This window comes from Anoplophora glabripennis, unplaced genomic scaffold (genome assembly GCF_000390285.2).
Source record: "Anoplophora glabripennis isolate ALB-LARVAE unplaced genomic scaffold, Agla_2.0 scaffold4, whole genome shotgun sequence".
Classification (NCBI taxonomy): Eukaryota; Metazoa; Arthropoda; class Insecta; order Coleoptera; family Cerambycidae; genus Anoplophora; species Anoplophora glabripennis.
This window is the reverse complement of record NW_019416568.1, coordinates 1,443,096-1,465,364: the sequence shown is the minus strand read 5'-3', so window position 1 is coordinate 1,465,364 and position 22,269 is coordinate 1,443,096. Positions and strand designations below refer to the sequence as shown.

The following is a 22,269-nucleotide window of genomic DNA, read 5'->3' as shown; positions in this document are numbered from 1 at the left end:
AGCAGAGATACTCTACTCCATATCTCTGATATTTAGGCGCTCCAGTGCACAGTAGTGTGTAAGTGTGATACACTGGAGTGCTCTATTCTTTCTACCCTGATCCCTAAAACACCAAACGATTTTTTTGGTGTTTGATGCAGTTCAGTTGAAACTACGACAGAAGACGATTTTAGTCCTATATGTACCGAAATACATAACACCACGCCGTTGTAGTATCTAGCACTTTCCGTGCACATAACCCCCTACGCTATAGGTCCCATAGCGAGCGCGCGTGATAGAAAAATTTTAAAATAAATAATGCAGGCTACTTTGAATTAGATAAATCAATAAATAATGAAAATATGTCTGCGTATAAGGAACAATAGCGACCCTAGCGGTAAAATCTATAAGTAATTTTTACTATTACATTCTTTAATTTTGTCAATTATCCTGTTGGAGTTCGTGCTCCTTGTCTAGTCTGGTCTCTTGGTATCTGCGATTCTGTGATTTCTGTGTTCTGTGATTTAAAAATTAAAAATGGCTACTATTCATATACAAAGCGGGAAAAATAATATTGATCATAGCTTAAAATATAGTAATATACAAAGTGTCCCTTTTAAAATTCATGCTGATTGTGACGCTAAAGTAACCAAATATTTTGATAAATATGTTAAAACCCAAGAGAACGGAAGTATGTTACACTTATAACCTCAACATATGCTTCTAGTTTAATACAATTTGAAAATACAAAAATAACGGTCTGACTTAATTTAATTTTACTATTGCGTATTTTATTCCTTAATTTTTACGTATATTGTAATGATAATTCGACGATATTTTCAGCTTTCACTGGTTCATTTAGGGGATGCCCACTCCGAGGAAAGAAGGTAGAAATTCCCGAAAGCTATGTAGGCCTAGTCTTACACGAAAGTATTAAACCTTCCAGGGAGAAGGACGAACGCAAATTCTATATAATTAATAATTTTAATGAAATAACATTTTGGAACTGGGATAAAGTAACTAGTGATAATGACTCGATTACGCAAGCCTTGCAGTGGATCGACATTGCTGAAGCTGTACGTATAGAATTATGTATTTGAATCCTTCAAATATTAATATGCAGTGTCACATTTAAATTTTATTGAACAAATATTATTTCAGCTACACAGTCCGATTTTGGAAGAATGACACAAACTTTATTAACCATCTGGTGCCTTACGTGAAATGGACCGTGCCTAGTTGGTTTGTTATAGTTTTCATTATAATCTTTATGGTAATTACACATCTGATACACAATATATTGTCAATTTTTATAAACTGTTTAATAAAATACGAAAGCGTGACTATTTTTTGATTTTCTAAATAACTTGTATGCTAACAGTTACCAGTAAAAAACTATAAGCAGTGCTAAATTAAACAAAGATTGTTCATATTTATGTGCAGTATATAAAACAAGTTTTCATAAAAAGCAGAAGGATGTATTGAAAACGAGGAAAATTTTCATATTCAGAGAGGTACGTCAAACACTATTTTCAACATCTTCAACCTCAATCCACTTTGTGAGCCGAAGGATAAGCTTTGCGCTACCTTCGTCAAAAAAATCTGCCATGATTTTTTGGACCAAAACAAGGTTTCGAATTTTTTTGCTGATGGTGAAAACAGATGTCACCACTGCATTGATTGTTTTTGGGCCATCGGCATTGTCGCCAGTCGCAACACAGTTAAGGAATTGTTCACTTGGCGGGATTAGGAATAGCAACACTCATTTCAACACGCCACTACAACAACGGTTCTCAACTGACTGAGTCAAATGAGGGCGTGTTCCACTTCCAATACCTTGGCCTTGAATGCAGTGTTGCCAACTTCGTCAAAAACAAGAACCATAAAGCATCAGTCTTGGTACTTTTAATTCGTGGATATATGTCGTATATTAAACAATTGGGGTTGAAACCAAAATCGTTTGGGCATAATTTTGGTATATTTAACGAAAATTAAGAATGAAACGAATATTTAAATATGATTTTTTTAATTATATATTTATATAAATAAATTATGACTAGATGAGAAAATGTATCAAACCTTTATAAAACTTATAATACAATAAAATTTATCGTACTATAACATATTTCCACGTATACATAAACATATTCTACAATGGTAAAATGACTAACAGAAAGATTGTTTCGATATGGCAAAATAAAATCACAATAATACATTTCTTGGGCTTATTACTGCAAACAGTTACTCGGGAACATTCGAATAACTTTTACTGCTTGTAGTAGAACGTTTTGTTGAGAAAAATTAAAATAATTTTTGGCAAATATTTCCTATAGTTAAATTCTATATGTGTACAAGGTCCACCGATTAAAATTAGCTACTTCAAATAAACCACACATCATTTGATTTCTATTTGAGGTGGCTATTTTTCCCCGAAAACCATGAAAAATAAATAGTGATGTATATTATAAATATTACAAATAGTAAATATTTCATATTTAGTTATTTGAAAGTAGAACCTTAAGTTTACAAAAAAAATATCAATCATCAATAGGGACTTTTTACGAGCTAGATATGTATATACGAAAGAGAACACATTGTATGTTTTTATTCGGAATGTGGCCTGTAGCAATTTGACGATGAAAACGTTAAAGAAAGATATCTCTAAATCTAAATGCAGAATCTTAGGTTTTGTGTACTATCATCACCTTCATATAAACTTATTTCCTTAAAAATATACGTAGTTTGAAACACTACCCTTTCAGTCTATAATGTTAATAATTGCTAGAGTTTGACATTTTGCGTGCAAAGACACTAAGAAGTTGAAAAACTATTTCTGAATAAGGTATCTAGAGTGTTATCAACTTGTGTTATTATCCTATAACACCCTTGGTACCTTCAACGTTAAATGTTGTTAGAATTTGTTTTGTGTTGATGTTGATTTTTTTAAATTGTTCTAATGCATTGTAGTAGTGTATATTCACAACGCCCTATAGCATTATATCTCGATGTATCTCAAAATAGCAAAATAATAACTCGGGAACATATTTTTGCGAAAATAACCGAAATTATTCATTAACAACCACAGACGTCGAAGTACTACACACACTGAATTTGTCATGTAATAAAAATACCCAGTATGGCAGCTGTAAGAGTCGATTTCTTCTATGCGTGCGACTTTAAATGTCTTTTAATGAATTTATTAATTCGGCTGCCGAGAATTGAAAGAATTTGCAGGATAATGTCAAACTTCTTTAATTACTATAAACGTGTCTAATTTCAATAATTGAATCAGTCTATATGAAAATGAAAAATGTGTAATATTTACTATGGGAAAAGTGTTTAGTCTCTTTCAATGTCCCTACCGGCAAAAATATATCTAAAAAATAAAAGTTTCTTTATAAGAAATAATTTGATCCTTATAATACTGTGTTATAAAGATTCTTACATTATTTACAGCCATTAAAAGATATAAGATAAAAGTAGCTTACCGTTAACAACGTATAAATCATAAATTTCCTGCTAACGTTCGGCGTCGCACTGTAATTAAAAAAAAATGATAATGTTGGGGATATGAATTCTACTTTTAAAGCTTAAATTAAATAACGTCCCGTTATTTATTCCAAACGAGTCTACGGATTCCTGTCTCCCGCCTCCCGCACCTGTTCCGCCCTTTGCCTCTTCTGACTCTCCTGCTTGATAAACAAACTGAGCCTGTCCAGCAAGAACTGCTTGTCGTGTCCCTCCAACACGAGCTGATTCTTCAGCACCACCACCATGTGTCGGTTCGCGGAATTAACCGCGGTGTAATAATACAAAAGAAGCAGCAGGATGATGAATATGGGTATCGCGAAACCGGCGGTGCTCAGAAAGAAAATAATATTTTGGACCCACAGAGGCGCTTTCATGAACGTCTCAACGATCAACGACCACACCGATTCTTTGTTCTGGAAGGGTCCGCACGATTTCGAGGGGGTTAATTCCGAAACGGAAAAAGCGATCGGTAGAACGGCAAACACGTAGGAGACCAACAAAACGACCATAAACATGGAATTTGATCTGGAGGCTCGGTATATGACGGGGCTGGGTTTGCAATTGACTAGACATGCGAATTTCTTGATGTAGAACAACAGTAAAAAAATAGCGAAAGCCATGAAGGATATCAGGGGCGCGTAAAACATACCGAACCAGCACAGCGTCTGCGTATATACGATGTCCAGGGCGTGCTTGGGCAAGTCGAACGTTTGTTCCCCTATAAATACACAGAACTTGTTATTCAGATGGCTCGCCAGGAGAGATCGGATGAAATTAATCACAAACGTAATGACTATATGCGTCCCGAAATCAGTTAAAAGCAATTTGTATATCTGTTGACCCACGAAAGTCTCCCAACAAACAGGTACGTTATCACAATTCGTGCACGACACGCCGTCGTCTTCTTTGTCGCACGATATTTGACTAAGTAAGGAAGCGTAGAGTACTATAAGGGAAGCCAGTCTTAGGAAAACCGTCCGTATCAGCGTGAACCTTATATTGAACACGGGGCTGTACTTCTCGAAGTTGATGAGGAATTTGAAGAGGAACGGCACTATTATGTTCAAGCCCACTATCGTTATGGATGGTAAGAACTCGAAAAGGAGCTGCTGGAAGCTCTCCGTAGCCGTCGACGTGGTGTTTGTTGCGAAATTCTGCAATTGTTCGTTAGAGTAGTTGAAGACTAAAAATATCCCAACGCCACAGCCCGCCAGGATGCCCAGCACGATTATATTTACAATTACTCTGCTAAATATTATCCTGTACCACTCGTTCCTCGTGCGGCTCTGCCGCTCCTCCTCCAGCTTTTCCGTCTCGAGGGTGGCCTTGATCTCGCTGAAAATAGCTTTGTGCTTCATTTTTGCGGATTTGTCGTTGTGTATACAAAAGTCCCACCCGCCGAACACCATGTTGCAGTACTGGTAGAACTGTCCTTCGCCTTCGACTAGCCGTTCCTTGAACCCCTTAGCGGAGGACCGTACGACGGCCAAAAGAGAAATGGCGAAATACAGGATGGTGATGAGGATATACGCCAACGGAAGATCGTAATACATGACCACACTCCCTGCCATGTAGGAAAGTATCGAGCTGCTGTAGAAACCGTAAAATAAGATGGTGCGTTCCAACATGCCCGTCCCCTGGACCAAATCTAGGATGATGTTAGTTTCTGTGAGAGTCGAATTAAAATATTTTTCGGAACAACAACTGGTGGTGTTGGTTTCCGTGCAATTCGTGTCCTTTTCCCAATCCAGGAGTATTGCCGGAAGCGGGATGAAGAGGAATATAAGCAAAAACATAAGGAAGTTTAACACGAACAACCATTTGAGGAAGAGGAAAAACGCAACTACTCCCGTTCCGTAATTCCCTTCTATGTGTTTCAGGGCCCCTCGCCACAGTTCGATCTTCTGAAGGTGTTCCTTCAGTCGAGACTGGAACTGGCCCCACATTTTCCGTCTCTTCCACTTGAACTGTTCGTATCCTTGGAGCCTCAAATTAGGTTCATTCTAAAAAAAATAGATTATATGTTCTCGCTATTACATAAGTTCATATTTTTCTTTAATTAACAATATTATTTTGACAAAAAAATACTTTATCCCACAGATTTGAAATATGTTTTAAAATCATTCAAGTCTTTAACAAAAAGTAATTGTTAATTTTTAATGCACTGTGTTTAGTTCGTGATTCTCAGTACCAACGAACTCTGGCATTGACTGAAATGAGAATGACTGAATATGTCGCTGCTTCATTTTGTTAACACTTATTACAGTTTTTAGTTGAACGGTTTACGAGGAGGTGATTTGGTACGTAATTTCGCGACTTGCTGTGTGAAGAACTGTTTTTTCTGTAATCGAAATAGAATTTGTATAGCTTAAGTTTCTGTGTGATATTATGGAAAAAAAATATATACAAATCAAGAAAAATGACAGCATTGCACGCTGTAGCTCCCAATTGGGTATTCGCTCATGGCTAACTAGATTACATTAGCTTATCCAGAGGCGAGAAATAAAAAAAGTTACATACATCAAGTTTTCAGTAATTTTGAACGCCTTTATAGGAGTTTCTTTTTTAATTTGAGAATTTGAATTCGCCATTAACTGAGCGTTTTAGCCACATCTTGTATAAAGAATTTTGTAAAGTGATAAATATTTAATCTCTTTTATAGTTTTTCCAACAATTCTGAAATGATGAAATGGGCAACTTAAGTGGAATTTACATTAATTTAAGCATTATTAAGTGATTTAAGTATAGTTAATTCAGATAATGTCATCGTAATTTGATTCTGAAGTGGATTAATATGGAAACGCACTTGAAATTCTTTTAGATATAATACTTTTAGTTTAAAATGTATGATTCACTATCACTTTCAGTAGAATCAGTTTCGATTATTGCTGTGAAATTAATATAGAATCTTATTCTGCAAATTTACTTCATGTTCATGAAAACATAATTATTTTTCTCGTTGATTAAAATTTGGTTAAAAGGAATTTTCTAGTTATTTACAAATTTTGTTATTGAAGGTGCACGTATACGTATTTAATATCTTTAAATCTTCTCTTAAACCTTCAACTAACAATGGGAATCTATTTTTGTAAACAGCATAATCCATTTTATCTTAACATTTATAGGTTATAAATTTTTAAAGTAAGATATGGAAATGTTTTTTCTTGTCTCCACGTCGTTATTTATTAACATCATTATTATACCCAGAGTTGCAATAATTTAAGCATTTACATCGTGCAATCACAGTAGCTGCAATATTTCTTAATAAATCCACTAGCTCCTTATTTAGCACTTTTTCGATACATGGTACATGATTATTTAAAAGATAACATGCTTTATTCACTTGCATCTTACGGCAGCAAAAAGAAAAACGTAAATTTCTAAATTATAAAAGTTAATAGTGATATTTTTATTTCATAAAGAATTTTAAGAAAATCAGAATGTTTATAATATGGGGGGAATGTAACTATAAGATGACAAAATGCAGATAAAATTTACAGGAATTAAATTCCACTTGAAATACAGATACGTAAAAAACAATCATTCAATAAGGAAAGATTAGAAGACACTGTAATCCTCTTATCAGTTTATTGTTTTTATTTACCTTGTAAGGGAAATACCACGTGAGATTTAGGAGACTTAAGAGATAAAGACATTTAACGGATATTTTTCACCTAACAAAGGGTGTTACTGTTTTATCTATGATGTTTTTCTCTTACACGAATGTTCAATCAAAATTTTTCTCTGTCAACAATCTCACTTTTTCATTACATCCAATGGAATAGCTTACCAGAATTTTAGCCTTCATTTCCTTTTTCTGCGACATCGGTATAGGCATAGCCTTTATCTGCATGATTTCTTCCCAAGCAGTTTCCTCATTCGATCTCATCTGCGACAAATCCGGCAACATCGAAACTTGCACATCACCCGCTGTAGAAGTTCTACGGTGAACCGTGGATTCTCTGCGAGATCTAGTGGCGGTATGCCACCGAATTGTTCTATTATTTGCTCGGCTGTCATTTGTACGTATTCTGATAGTGGCTGCAGCTACAAATTTCAATAGATATTTAGAAATTTTATATTTTTAACAATAGACATATCATACCTGCTCTTGTTTGTTTACTTGGTAAGAGAGTAGCCAGTCGCTTGGGATCTCGCTGTAACACTTCTATTTCAGCATCTATAGGATAAGATTCCTGGTAAAATTCGGAACCAGCTTCTTCCCATCCCTGCGAGCGGGTGGCTTTTTTCCTATTTCCGCCACCACCAGACATGTTTTAATTTAACTTATCTACAAGAGCGGCAATTCATTAATAAATGAATCACAAAGCGATCGCACACTATCTGAGATAGCTTAATGAGGTGAATAATAAATACCTGTTTACATTTTATTTGATAGTAAAGATAAATCTGGAGATTACACTAATGACTGATTCGTAATCTTTTTATTGTCTCACTACATGGACCAATTTTTGGTAAAGGAATTTGACAATTTGACACCTATTTGTCAGTCACGTCAACTGTCAAAAGTGATAAGTCCAGTGATGCCAGTAGGGCAGACACAAAATATTGAGTAGAGTTGAAAATACCTAAATGTTAGACAAAAGTTCCCTACAGGTTTTTAAAGTATACCAAACAACCAATTTTCTAGGGAAAATTAACGACCTTTCTTCTAAAAGTAATAGTTTCTTCTGTAATAGTTTTTTTTATGTGTGTTAATCTAACTAAATATCAGACTGAGGACATTTCACTTATTGTTGTAATCTGGAAATCCCTATTTTGTACAAAAGCATAAAATCTCTAGATACTTATCATATAAAATTCTCGATTTTCCTAGTTTTACAACTTTCTGAATATTTTTCTCCGGAGCTAGGGAAAAGTTCCTACATATGGCAACACCGGCTAAGGGACATGCCGCAAAACGATAGATAAATATAAAGGCTTTGCTACATATGACTGTGTTTTTTTCCCAAATAGGTTATACTTAAATCTTAAATCCCTTTTATTGGGCAAAATTTGCAAACTGCATACACATGAAATCTTGGAAAAAAATTATTTACGCAAATGAAAATTACAATTAATTTACAGATTTTTCAGTTTATTTATGTTGAAAAAGTGGATTATACATATTTTCTACTTTCACACAAAATCTCAAAATTTATTTTAAAACTTTAATCTTATCAAGTTTAAGGTTCACTAATATACATTGGAATGCAAAATAACTTTATTTTAAATAGAAATAATTACCTATTAATTTATGTACAGTAAAACTATAACACAATTACATAATTAAACACGTAAAAGCTACTTACAGAACAATCTAAAATATTTTTACAGCATATTTACCCCTCCCACTATATTGACTACCCTCCCCTTATATTTCTTAGAAATATCTTCCTGAATGTCCTTCTGCAACTGTTTAGTTCTTTCGATAAGCAATTTTATAACAGGTTCAATGCCTTGAGCTTCCTCTCGTAATTCCTTGATCTTCTTTTCGAGTGCCGATTTACTTGCCCTCATCTTCTCGACCACAGATAATTTCTGTTTTAGGCTTGCGGATAAAATGTCAACATATTTTGGGGAATGCTTGATATTGTGTAAATGTGAAATTCGCTTATTTGTTAGCTCGTCTAATGCCACATTAACGCAGTCGTTTAACATAGCGACAGACTCCACCGTCTGCATCTGCAAAATGGTGGGTGCGTCCTGCATTTGGGACATGGCTAGCAAATCCGAGTCACTCGACATTTCATATAAACGCATTTTCAAGAACGCACTGAGCTCCATTAAGTTGTTAATAATTTGTTCGCGAGTTTTCGGGTTATCTAGAATTGTAAGCGCCTCGTCGCCTTTAGCGACACCGCCGTCTATTCCTGATTTTTCTACGACGATGCCAGATTCTTCCAGATTTATTTCTATATCTTCATGGGTAACAATTTCAAAGTCCTCTTCCGGACTCGACGAACCCCAATCAATGTCTTGGTTCTCATCAAAGTCAATACCTTCATTTTCTGTGTTTATTTGAAAGTCAATTTCAGCACCGTTATCTCCAAAATCAATTTTGTCACTATCGATATTTATTTCGTCTACATTTAAGGGACTCTGCTCTTCTATGGTGATGGGCTTTTCTCCATAAATATATTCGTAAGTAGTTGTGTTCCCATTTTCTACTAGATATTTTAAGATAGTTAGAACATCAGTGCTGGTATTTTTACCAGACAAGAAATTATTAAATTCAGTATACAATTGAATTGCAGGTTTTACAATTTTTATTTTCTCCGCAGTACCTTTATAGAGACTTGGTAATTGCTTAAGTAGCTCTATCAGTTCTTGTTTGATTTTCTTTCCCGCAATTCCTAGTTGCTCGCAAGATGAATTAAATTCCTTCAATGCCACAGATTCTATTTTAGAGTAATCTTTTATTTTTTTCTCACATTCCAGCTGTGACTGTTCTAATTTGGCTACCTGTTTTCGTAAACCAGGTATTTCATAGCTAACATTTCTTACTAGCATTTGAGCAATCTCCGCGAGGTAAACGTTATCTTTTTGGTACGAAGACACTATATCTTGCCAATCTTTCATCCGTTGAGAACCGTACCTTCCAAACAAATTCTTAGAATCCGCTTCAGTTTCTTTTAGTATGTCAACAATTTTTAGACAGTGAAAATAATTAATGTGCTGACCTGAAAGCAATTTTATGATACCCTCGTGAGCTGGCATATCTTGAATGGCGTTGTTAATTTTCTCTCTTATTTTTAAGATGTTACTTTGCCAATCTTTATTCACATGTCTTCTACTTATCAACCAGTCCAATAACTTGTTCGTGTTGATGTCGATAGGAATATTTTGCTCGTCCATAGTGTTAAAATTTCAAAAAATTAACATATGTTAACTTTCTAATGTAAATATAATTTTTTGACAAATGTCAAATGTCAAATTACAAAATTAACTCAGAACCACATACAAAGGGTCTTTCGATTTGGCAAGAATAGTAGATATCAGCAGCTAGTAGCAACTTAGAGTTACTCTGAACTGAATCTATAAAAATGTATTGCTGATTGCCTATTTGCTGTAGAGTCCTCTTAAGCTGTAGATCCCTTTTAGTAGTGCAAATGCATTGTAGTTCAAATGTGCACAATAGGATTTGAATGCCTATCCAGTGAGCAAAACAACTTTTGGATAAGAAATACCGGGTGTTCAAACTTGTAATTATATTGGAGCGTTTACAAAGAATTTCATTTAAATATACGATATTATATTTACACGTATTAAATTTATTATTGTAACCTTATGATATTCTCTCGTTAAATTATTCTAACTATTAAAATCTGCGACATTCCAATTCATTTGTTTAGGTACCGATTTAAGTACTTTCTTTTATTCTCCACTACTTGGGTGTTAGGTATAAAAATTCACAGACTCCTGGACGAATAGTTTTATTATCCTTTAATCCCTTACATTTATTTTTATACATTTAAGCGTCCCTATTAACAAATTTATACACATTTTTTTGCAAATCAATAGAAAACTATACATTTAAAATTACATTTTAAATCTTTCTGTAAGAGCAATAATAACAAATGGTTAATATTACTCTCCTTTAGTACTGGGGATACAATATATTAAATACCTACATCATGTATTATTCAAAGTGATAGACACAAACCTTTATTTATTGAATTACGATACATGTATAGATCAGCACCATTTTATATTTTAACATGCTTTTTTTTAACGTTAAGTATTTGATGGGGGACTCATACTTTGGGAAAAAACAGTTACAGCTCGATTAAGAGGGCTCTATCACAAATAGGCAACCAGCAATACATTTTTAGAGATTTTATTACACAGTTTGTCTAAATATGAACTAACACACAAATAACAGACTTTCCTCCATTCTAACGCAGATTTTCTATAAAATGGAGTTAGTTTGAAACGAAAATTACTTTTTGGTTTAAAGAAATTTGTAATTTATGATGCAAATGACAAATTTCTTTACAACAAAAAGTAATTTGAGTTGCAAACCAACTCCATTTTATAGAAAATCTGCGTTAGAATGGAGGAAAGTCTGTTATTTGTGCATTGATGCATAATTAGACAAACTGTGTAATAAAATCTATAAAAATGTATTGCTGGTTGCCTATTAATGATAGAGCCCTCCTAAGTAATCTGGCAAATTAGTGTATGTATTCACATAGTCCAGTTGCTAGAGGTTTTGAGATGGCAGTAATTAAGAAGTGCACAATTTTCTGTACGAGAGTGGACCGGGAAAATTCGGGAAATGGCTATTTCACAGGGAAAAATGATTCCTTCCTTAAGAAAACTATGTGGGATCATCGCGAGTAGAGTTAGAATAAATAAGAGCTTGTGTCGGTCTTAACACTACACGATGCAGCAGATGTTGTGTCCTCTGAATACCTAAGTCAGTCAGTAATAACAATAATTCAATATTAAAACAATCACATTTATATAAAATGACGCAGAAACATGCGACGTGCCGTCGGTCGTCGAGTCGCCATCCTCAGGCTGGACGCTGTAGCCGCTCGCGTAGGTGAGGTTCACGTGGAAATTACCCTCGGTTAGGCCGTTGGGTGATCTCACTATAAAACTATATTCTCCGATGTCCACGTTTGTCACCTTCGTTAGGAACAGCACGGCTTGGTGGCAGTTAGGCTCTGTTGAGTTCTGCAATTACACAAAACTGTTAGTGCCTAGCTTGCATGTGCTATGTACAGAGTGCGTTTTTTAATAGCATTTCAAAAAAGTTGGCGATTTTGACGGAAAATTCACTTTGGCCCACTATTTTCAGAAAAAAAGCAAGTTTAATTTGATTTAGCGAACGTCAGTATTCTTTAAAATAAATTTGAATCAGCTATCTCCGCTTTTTTTACTGTTATACTGATAGTAAATTGAAAGTAATCAATTCTACTTAAATTCAAATTTTTCATTTTCAACATTCAATAAAAAATATTCTGTTGCCAGACATATTAGTGCCAAATAATTTGCAAAACTACAGTCACTTGACCCAGCCTGAGATTTTATTTAATTAATTTTATTTTAATCTTTGAGCTATTTGTCCAAATTAGACAACAGCCACACAAAAAAAAAGTTGTCTACTTTTCACGCGACATATTATATTATCCGTAGTATTTTTGTCTCCTGATTACGATTCTGGTGTCAGAATTGAGCTATCCCATCACAGGAATTTCCTAACCTCAAAAAACATGTCAAAAATAGCAAAAATTCACGAAAAAGTGTAATAAAAAAACAAAAAAAATTTTTTTTTTGTATATTCAAATGTTCATTTATATGGTTAAGACCTCGCCGAACGTAAATCCGCGGTCAGAATTGATGGGTTTTTTTCTAACCTCAAAAAAACGGGTCAATATCACGAATTAAAAAAAAAATAACAGATTCGCCAAATTTCCAAATTTGGTGTACGGGGGTTTTCGGGGTCGCACATCTCGGATCCGAGGTCAATTTAGCAAAATTCAAGATGGCGGATCCAAGATGGCCGACCAAATTTTCAAAAAATAACAGATTCGCGTCAAATTTGCTATACGGGGGTTTTCGGGATGGCTGATTACGTATTCGATGTCAAAATTGCGAAATTTATTTTGTAATATTTTTGTTTACTTTATAACCTGAGTACCCAATCATGTTTTAACCTTCTTTTTTTCGGCTATATCTTTTTTTTCTGTAAATGATCTATTCACGGGTTTTCTGCCTAATCTCAGGTAATAAAGTACATAGGTAATTGATTAAATGCATACAGGGTGTTCCTTAATGATATGCGAACATTTAAGGGTGTGATTCTACATGAAAAATTAATGATAGTCTGCTTTATAATTTCAGTTAATAAAGGCGCATGTTTTTCAAATACAAACATAATTTTTAACTCTAACAGTGGCGTGCGTACGATCACTGTCTTTGACATTTTTAAAGAAAAAAAATAGTACGCCAATGGTTTTTTTCCCTAATAAATTTTTGAAATCCCTGTTCAATTTGAAAGATAAGAGCTCTCTTGAGTGTTTGTCCTGCGGTGCGCTGGTTTTGAGTAAAAAAAATTAAACCAGTTGTATTGTCCGTAATTAATTAATGTAATTACTGAATACAATTTTGCAATAAACCTAGTTGGTCTGGTATCACTTGCATTTCTGACGTTTCGAAAATATTAATAAATTATTTTTCCTAAAACTTTAACACCGTGTATTTTCGCAACGGGATATTTTTGACCATAAAGCAAATTATCATTCATTTGCAAATCATTAAAGAACACCCTGTAGATGAACATATTTAAAACGTCAAATTATCCTTATTTGATGTCTGTGCTTAATGTTAAGTAATTTAACAAAACAGTTTGCATTTTCAAGAGTCCCAGGGAATCTTAGAAATTAAGCAAAAGTAAAAAAATAACACGCCTGAAAATCAAGGAATTTAATTTGAAATGTCTTAAAATAGACGTGGAATTTGAATCATTTTGTGCTTGGCAGGTATTTCTAAATTCGACAGGAAAAGATCGACAGAATGCCAGAATGTGATATTAAATTAATTGTAAGATAATATTCTTTAAATATAAAACATCCGGGGTGTAAATAATATACTTGGCTAAATTAAATAACGGATATTACGTCACAAATCAACCAGATGACTGAATCTGGGTGGGCCCAAATGGGGGGACTATATTTCTTCTAGGTGGGTCACTGTTTTGGTTCTGTGAAATTAACTTAAAAAAAATAAATAAATAAGAAAGCTCTAATACAAATTGCTTTACTTCATATCGCTTTGTATGTTGTATATTTTAAATTTTTTTAATTAATGGCGCGGAATACTTGTAGGCAACAGTTAATCATAGTAGCTTAAAAGAAGGGAATAACGAAAAATGTATCAAAAATATTTTCAGGAAAACAGGAAGGAAACAAGAGAATAGTGAATAATATTGCATGTTACACACAATTTAAGTAAACAAGTAGATGTTTTGCCAATTCAGTTAAAAACATTGATACAAGTACCTACGTAATAAAAATCATTGATAAAGAATTGTAGTTATTATTAAAAAATTTTAAACTCTCATTCACGTACCGTTATACCATAAGCTATGACGGTTTTGTCCGCATCGCCGGGTTTGTAAACTTTCTTATTTTTTGCTATCCAGAGGACCTTGTTGTAGGGAGGATTGGCACAGAATTCCATGGTCAGTGTGAGGGGTTGCCCATATACGGCGGTGATGCTTTTGTTCGTTGGGGCTACTGTAGGTCGACCTGCAAAAATTGCGAAACTACAGTTTAATTTAATTTTCACGCTCCTGAAACCTTAATAAAAAACCTTGTTATGCAACACAATTTATTATAAATCTCGAAAGGTATTTAATTTCTAAGAAACAACGATATGACTACACTCAGAATTAGAAAACACCTTGTATAAAGCTTTGTAACTTTACTACATCTAATTTAACCAAAACTCTGTGGCTTCCAGCCTCAGTTTCTTGTGGCGAGAACCGAATTTGCGTATCCCAGTATAGATATTGATGTAATGGTAGGTATGCGGCGGTATTCGCCAAAGCTTTGTGTTTATTTACGACTTCTAGTGTTTGGCTTTCGGATAAGGAACAGCAAGGGCCGGAACTACGCAAACAGCGGGGAATTGTAATTGTAAATATCTAGCAATCTGCGTCTATCCGATATTTTTTAAAGAGGCAAGCAAAAATATAGCCACGTGAAAACCAAGATAGTTTTTTAATGAAACTTAAACACAAAGAGGATGTCGTATTCGTTACGTTTAATTGCACAACTTAATTTCCAACTCAAACGGCATCACGACAATTTCATATTCAAATACACCCAAAGACTTTAACATAAGGCCAAGCTTATATTCAACTGCTTTAGCCGAAGTTGCTAGAAACTCGGAGGTGGAAGCTTTTAACGCAGCGTGCTCCATCTCAGGCCAGGTCGTAGAGATGTCGCCGTTAATACCGCCTGTTATAATCTTAACAAATGCAAGACTTCGGCTAAATGTTCCTCAAATAATTGGCGGTAAAATTTATTTGGAAACTTATCGAATCTTATCGATTTAACATATTAAATTAATTATAATTACCTATTTAATTTTAGACAAGGCCAAAGTAAGATTTGCATTCGGTTGGCTTAAATGCGAAAGAAAGTTCTAACGAAGAATTGTCCGAAAAGGGTTTGAATTTGAAGAATAATTGAAATTTTTTAAAGCTTGAATCAGTGATATTAGAGTTGCACTAATTATTATCTACTTCGTATATTCTTAATTATTGACGGATATACTAGAATCCACTATCACTGAAAACCCTAGAAATTCGACACCACTGGATGTTTTGGAAATTAGAAATTAGCTTATAATTCTTAGTGGTGCATTTAAGAAAAAATCTGTTCTCTTTTGCTAGAAATGCGATTTTAAATACAACACATTAATGAAAATGTCGAAAAAATCATCACGTAGAAATATTGCGTTTTTTTGAGCTATGCATATCTACGCTAATAATATTCTTGATACTTTCATTATCGCATTGTCTTTAAAACAAGATATTTTTCTTACAAACGCTTCTAGAAATTAAAAACAGCATTAAATTTGAAAAATGCCCAGTGGCATTGAATTTCGGTGGTTCTTACAGTGACAAAGTTAGATACTTTGTCACTAGGGTTTTTACATTTACGTATAGTCAAATTGTAGAAAATACCTGTTTTTTTGCCAAAACTTAGTTCAGTAAACAGACACGTACAAATTAGGAAAAATTCCGTAGAACTGAATGAACTACTTTACTCCAGCTGAATGTTAGGGCTCCTTTTTCAAAATGGCGTCCGAAGTTCGCAAAAATAGTTTTTTTTCTCATTAAAAAAAAACCTAAACATTTTTTACTGTAAAAAAGGGGGTCAATCATTGCGGACTATTTTTTATATTGAAGTAAAAGTATTCAACTACACCATGTGTAAATTTTAAACCTTGATATTATATGAGACTGTAGCGGTTTAAAAAAAAATCTCGGCTCCTTTGGTCGTAGGACATTTATTTTTAAATTAGTGAAAAAATTTCAGCTTTCAAATGGCAATAATGCCATTCCGATTAAATTTCAACGATAAGATCTACATTTTTCTCTTCAAAAACAGAAGTCAAAGTTTCGATAGATATTTCGCATATTTCCAATTATTTTGCAATACAATTTGCACAGGAAAGTACAACTTTTAGAGACAATTTTAAGCCCAAGATGGGTCACGTAAGTGTATGATTTATTGAAATTTGCATAAAAATATTTTTTTTTTTCGAAAACCTCAATATTTGCAAAAACTATCAAATATTTTGCAATTTTACAAAACTGCACTTATTCTACTTGTCAAGGATAACATATTCTGAAAGTTTCGTAAAAAAATCTTTTTTCGTTTTAAAGATATAGAAGAAAAATCGATTTCTAGCCGTTTTTTTGCAATAACTAATACATTTTTGTTATAAAAAGTTCTACAACTGTTATCCAAAACATTTTCTTCTAAAATGTTTAGTGTTTTTGTGTTTGTGTTTTTAGTGACAAATAGTGTTTTTTGCGAACTTTGGACGCCATTTTGAAAATGAAGCCCTTACAATTCAGCTGGGGTAAAGTAATTAATTTAATTCTATGGAATTTTTCCTATTTTTTTTTATGAAAGTGAGATTTCCCTCAAATTTCAGAAAAAAATCCTTCACCAACGATTTTTTGGACTTCACAATTGCATATATTTAGAATTACTGTATTTCCAACAAAAAAAATCCCATAATTTTTTTTTGGACACGGCCAGTATATTTTTAAATTAAAATTAAAAAATGATAAATGAAAAATGGGCCGTTTTTTGAAAAAGACAATTTTTTTCTTAAAAATAGCAACTGAAGTTAAATTGCTAATTATTCAAAATGATCCACATAACAACCTCCTGTAGTTATGATATACTTTATTGACAGATATCTTTGAAATAGACTTTTTTTAGTAGTGACGATTTTCGACCTTACGTACTTTGGACATAAGTCCCAAAAAAATGGCTCATTTGTCATGACCTTGCGATATTCTGAAAATATTTAAGAAGTTTCAAACCCCAAATAACAAATTAATAGAGTTATAGAATAATTTATAAATATTAAATTTATAGAACCATATTAATTTTTATAGTAATTAATAAATTCAAATTGTATCAATGTTACTGAGCATGCGCATTAAAGATAAATTCATGTAAGCGAAGTAGCTTCGCTACAGGATATCATTCAAGGAAAGTTTGGTTAAAAAAACAATAAAAATACTTAGTAGAACTGAAAAATTAAAATCAATACTCAATTCTAATCACCGATCAAAGACGAGACAAAAAGATAAGCTCGGCATATCTTAGTCTTAACTAGTCCGCCCAGATCAAGGGATACCAGGACTCCCCTAAGTCCCGAGAATTAAGACGATCGCGGCGGCACTTCTAGATGATTTGTTCTGCTTCGACCTGGCTCGGAATATACACAGCTGCTACCCTAGGCGTTGAGATCCGGAACAAGTGGGGCAAGAATAGTAAAGATAGCGGGCTTAGGTATAAAACTGATCCCCTGTGGGCCGCACTTAACATGCAAAGCATCCCATTAGGGTTGGTCGTCGAGTGTTATCACGACCAAATTCCGGTTAATATGGCCATGGATTTGATTGTCTTCTTCGAGTGTATTACGCTCAGTGGTGGAACGAATGTCCCTCGAATACTCGGATCGTAGGTATTATATTTGAAAGTGAAACTGAGACAATGTGTGGGATAGGTTTATCTTGGATGCTTTGAATATTTTGTGATTGTTTTTAAATGTAAAATAGATCTGAAGTGTATATGACTGCAATACAGCAAGTAACAGACAATGAGCAATATTGTATCCGATCGGACCACCCCTGCGCCCAGCGGGAACGCTTGAACATTTCTTACATTTTGAAAGTATACCCCTATACCTTGACATTTCGGTTTCGAAGTGAATAACCGCTATAATCTGTCCAACTGTCCGCCCCTGCCTCAGATATCTGATTGTCTAGATTGCCCCCAGTCTTAGGGGACATCGTCACAAAAGACGAGCACGACGGCGGTTGCGGTTATGGTTTACTGCGTTACCGATCGTCGTGGATAATAATCATCGTTACGTTACAGGCAACGAAATACCAGTTACATTACTGATCCAGATTTACAGGCTCATATCGACGGCGTATATCAGTGTTAATTTGATTCGAGAGAGAGGTACATAAGGGTTTATGGCCCTGGAATGGTGTAACGTTCGGATACAATGTAGATTGGAACATAAAGGTTGTTTTATCAGTATATGGAAACGAGTTACGCAAGCGGTTCGGAATTTATTTATTGACACATATAAAATTTGAATTTATATTGCCTTTTCTATATTTTTTTGCAAGGGAATTGGAACTGATACTAAGAAAATAAAGGAGAAAATATGATCCCCAAATAAAGTTGCTAAGATTGATATCAGGAATAATTTTAAGCGACTGACGAATCAAGGAGAGTATAGGAAATAACAATGCGGATTTCATGATGCGCTGGAGTGGATAAAATAAAGGAAGAAAGAGAGCGGAATGAGCACGTTCAAAGGACGGGTTGATTATCGAATATATTTGAAAAAACAAATGCCTGACGATAAGATCGATGGAAAATTCACTCGCGGCGTTCCTTAAACGAATAAAACAATTAGAACTGGCAATTTTCAATATTCATTTAATATTCTCGAATGAAGTTGAAACGGAAATAATTATAAGTATTTAAATAGCTGTAAAAATAATGGCATTCAATCATACCTGTGGTATTTTTTAAAACAAATAAATCTGGATAGGGAAGTTAGCTTTAATTTTCAATTTCACAAAATGCCGAAATACCATTACATGAAATTTATACTTTCTGACACCTGGCGCTATAAATTCAAGCAACCAGTTGTTTTGGACGTTGATAAACGTTGCATGTTGATAAAATGGCGTGGTGATACTGTATTGATGCCGCTACAAGATTCTTCATAAAATTGACATTATTTGTCGGAGCTATAAAAAAGCTGGCCCCGTACGTGTACAGGATATTCCAGCAATAAACACCTCCTACATAACTTGATGAATTTTATTATTCAATTAAAATAATGTTAATATTGTCCAGACGATAGAGCAGAGAATGCCTTTTTTAGATTTAGGGCTTAGTTTCAATGTTACAGGGAAAATATGTCGAAAAACGGGTAATTTTTCGTTCTTTTTGTGTTTATTGTACCCCTGAATTTAGCATTGTTTTTTGGAATATGCAAACTCGGATTCTTATTCTACATAATAACGATCGTTCAAATAAAAACGTGGTCAAATTGGTTCTGAAAATTTGGACGTAGGGCGTAGCGTATAGCAAATGAACTTAAACGTCATCAGTCAAAGCGCTATATCGCCGCTATCAATTTGAATATTTTCGTTTTAAAAAGCGTTTAAAATGTGTGTTTTCTCAAGAACAAAAAGTGTTTATCATAGAGTCCTACTTTAGAAATGGACGCAAGATTGATGGAATATGGAAGTATTGTATTGAGGAATGTTTCATGGAATTTCAAAATCATTTTCCCGGCGTTGTTGAGTACAAAATTTTTCAAAGTGCAGTTCAGCGTTGTGTTAATGTTTTTCGTGAAACGGGCAGTATAACAAGAAAAGAAGGAAGCGGCCGACCTAAAAAGCGGACTGAAGAATTAAAAGAAAATGTCCAACAAATAATGGAAAATGCGCCAAGAACTTCTGTACGTGTTTTATCACAAATGGTGGGAATATCAGTCGGTACCTGCCACACAGTGTTAAAAAAAGATTTGCGTTTGTTCTCCTATCGTTTAACTTGTCAGCAAGAACTTCAAGAAGTTGATTTTCCGCGACGGGCTGTATTTTGTGAATGGTTTTTAAACAACTACGGTGAACTTCATAATATCACCTTTTTTCTGATGAAGCCTGGTTTCATTTAAGTGGTTACGTAAACTCACAGAATATGAGAATGTGGTCTTCTGAAAAATCAGATAACTTTTTTGTCGAGGGCCCTCTACACGCTCAAAAAATTGAAGTTTGGTGTGCTCTCAATCGAAGGAGGATTTATGGACCTATTTTTTTTTAATGGTACTCTTACTGCGCAAAGGTATAGAGAAGAAATTATCGCTCCTTTTGTTAACCAGCTGGAAGAAAACGAAATTACAAACTTTTACTTTCAACAAGATGGCGCAAGGGCACATACGGCAGGCGAGACGATGAATATGTTGAGGGAAGTTTTCCAAAATCGACTAATAAGTCTGAATGCTGAACATGAATTTCCACCGAGGTCATGTGATATTACGCCGTGTGATTTCTTTTTGTGGCCTTACCTTAAAAACACTATTTTTGAACTGCCTATTCCTGATTTAAACCATCTGCAGGCTCGACTTATAGACAAGATTCGTGAAATTAACAATACTCCGAGCATTTTAGAAAATGTCTTTAATTCTTTGAGGAACAGGTGTGAAAAGTGCTTGGAACAAGGAGGGGAACACTTTCAGCAGCTCCTTAAATAATTGTTTGTTATTGTTATCACGATTATTCTTTAAAATAAAGTTATATAGTCATTAACGTTATTGAAACTGACAGCTGCTATACAGCTCGTTGAGAAATGAGGTTAAGTTGGTCGTTGGTCGCTATAAGCTACTCCCTACGTCCAATGTGTCAGAGCCAACTTCGACCACGTTTTTATTTGAACGCTCGTTATTTATGATTTTTCTGTGCAACAAAATAGATGACTTCAAATGCAAACGCCTCGAATAGCAGGTAAAGGATGAAGCGAAGCGAACGAATTTTTTCAAAACATCGGCGATAAAAAATTTAGCAGGTATTGAAGTATTTTCATTTTAACATGAATTAATAGCGTCTATAGCGGAAAAATTTAATTCATAATTACGCTCCGGCAAGAAAGTATAAGGACGGCTCGTCTCGGGACGACATTAATTTATTCAATAAGAACCCTTCGAATTCTAATAAAACAGGATCCCGAGATTAATCTTAAATGATGTTTTAGAGTCTTAAAGAGCTTTTTATAAGTTTATGAGAATTGATCATATTGCTTCTAAAACTTGGGTCTGAGGAAGAAGTGGAGTTTTAATGACAAGCAGGTTGGAGTAAATCGCCCCATCTAAATTTTAAAATGAAAATGGGCCATGAAAGGGAATTTGGGGAAGCGTATTTATATAAAATACGCTCCCTAAATGCCGTAATACAGCCATTGTGTTCGCAGGAAATAAAATACTCGAAAATTAACTTTATCATGTCTCTACTTATCTATAGCTAACCCTAGAACATCGTATTTTATAATCTATAAAAATTATTGATATGTCGCAGTATTTTGTTGACATTCGCAGTACTTTAATAGCACACAATACAACACTGCTAGAAGTGCCGCAGTTGCATTTTAATAACTGTAGTTGTATATTTTTGTGGTATTATAACTGCAAATTAAATAAATCATCAAAAATATACGAAAAGAACATTTAAAATAGTATCGATCTACTGTAGGTGTAATTAAATAACCGAAAAATATAAAATCCCCCTTCTGATGTTAACAATTCCCATTGGAAACGAAATTACTCCCCTATACGAGCAAATTCGAACACAAGGCAATGAAACTGCTCCAGTTCTCAATACAGTTAGGCAAGCAAGCTAATGAATTTAGCATCAGGTGGAAAGCCTTACATGAGGAAGTAACGAAATAATGCCGCCTTTCTGTCTTG

General features: G+C 34.2%; 4 protein-coding genes across 4 annotated transcripts in view; 1 reads left to right on the top strand and 3 right to left on the bottom strand.

The window, feature by feature from the left end:
• The first annotated feature begins 479 nt into the window (after positions 1-479).
• LOC108917412 lies at positions 480-1,322 on the top strand. Its single transcript, XM_018723974.1, has 3 exons — positions 480-670; positions 823-1,055; positions 1,141-1,322. Exons 1-3 carry the CDS (start codon positions 517-519, stop codon positions 1,165-1,167), a joined length of 414 nt encoding a protein of 137 aa, XP_018579490.1. The 5' UTR covers positions 480-516; the 3' UTR covers positions 1,168-1,322.
• Positions 1,323-1,994: 672 nt separating this feature from the next.
• LOC108917456 (transmembrane channel-like protein 7) lies at positions 1,995-7,989 on the bottom strand. The gene is made up of 4 exons (XM_018724057.1): positions 7,888-7,989; positions 7,616-7,801; positions 7,301-7,557; positions 1,995-5,513 (listed from the first exon to the last, which is right to left on the bottom strand). Exons 2-4 carry the CDS (start codon positions 7,782-7,784, stop codon positions 3,609-3,611), a joined length of 2,331 nt encoding a protein of 776 aa, XP_018579573.1. The 5' UTR covers positions 7,785-7,801; positions 7,888-7,989; the 3' UTR covers positions 1,995-3,608.
• Positions 7,990-8,692: 703 nt separating this feature from the next.
• Positions 8,693-10,421, bottom strand: LOC108917356 (CDK5RAP3-like protein). Its single transcript, XM_018723907.1, has one exon. It carries the CDS (start codon positions 10,366-10,368, stop codon positions 8,842-8,844), a length of 1,527 nt encoding a protein of 508 aa, XP_018579423.1. The 5' UTR covers positions 10,369-10,421; the 3' UTR covers positions 8,693-8,841.
• Positions 10,422-11,647: 1,226 nt separating this feature from the next.
• Positions 11,648-22,269, bottom strand: part of LOC108917329 (roundabout homolog 3) — a 134,211-nt gene continuing 123,589 nt past the window's right edge. Inside the window, exons 7-8 of the mRNA XM_018723878.1 lie at positions 14,593-14,771; positions 11,648-12,195 (exon numbers count right to left, since the gene is read on the bottom strand). Coding sequence (XP_018579394.1) covers positions 11,938-12,195; positions 14,593-14,771 — 437 coding nt within the window. The 3' untranslated portion in view covers positions 11,648-11,937. The remainder of the gene's footprint in view (positions 12,196-14,592; positions 14,772-22,269) is intronic.

What these genes read in the sequence shown, in the direction of transcription:
- LOC108917412 (XM_018723974.1), top strand. Translation starts at nt 517, where the DNA reads ATGGCTACTATTCATATACAAAGCGGGAAAAATAATATTGATCATAGC. An exon ending in TAAAACCCAAGAGAACGGAA is followed by an intron (nt 671 to 822) that starts GTATGTTACACT and finishes CGATATTTTCAG; the next exon opens with CTTTCACTGGTTCATTTAGG. An exon ending in GGATCGACATTGCTGAAGCT is followed by an intron (nt 1,056 to 1,140) that starts GTACGTATAGAA and finishes ATATTATTTCAG; the next exon opens with CTACACAGTCCGATTTTGGA.
- LOC108917456 (XM_018724057.1), bottom strand. Translation starts at nt 7,784, where the DNA reads ATGTCTGGTGGTGGCGGAAATAGGAAAAAAGCCACCCGCTCGCAGGGA. An exon ending in AAGTAAACAAACAAGAGCAG is followed by an intron (nt 7,558 to 7,615) that starts GTATGATATGTC and finishes TGAAATTTGTAG; the next exon opens with CTGCAGCCACTATCAGAATA. An exon ending in AAATGAAGGCTAAAATTCTG is followed by an intron (nt 5,514 to 7,300) that starts GTAAGCTATTCC and finishes TATTTTTTTTAG; the next exon opens with AATGAACCTAATTTGAGGCT.
- LOC108917356 (XM_018723907.1), bottom strand. Translation starts at nt 10,368, where the DNA reads ATGGACGAGCAAAATATTCCTATCGACATCAACACGAACAAGTTATTG.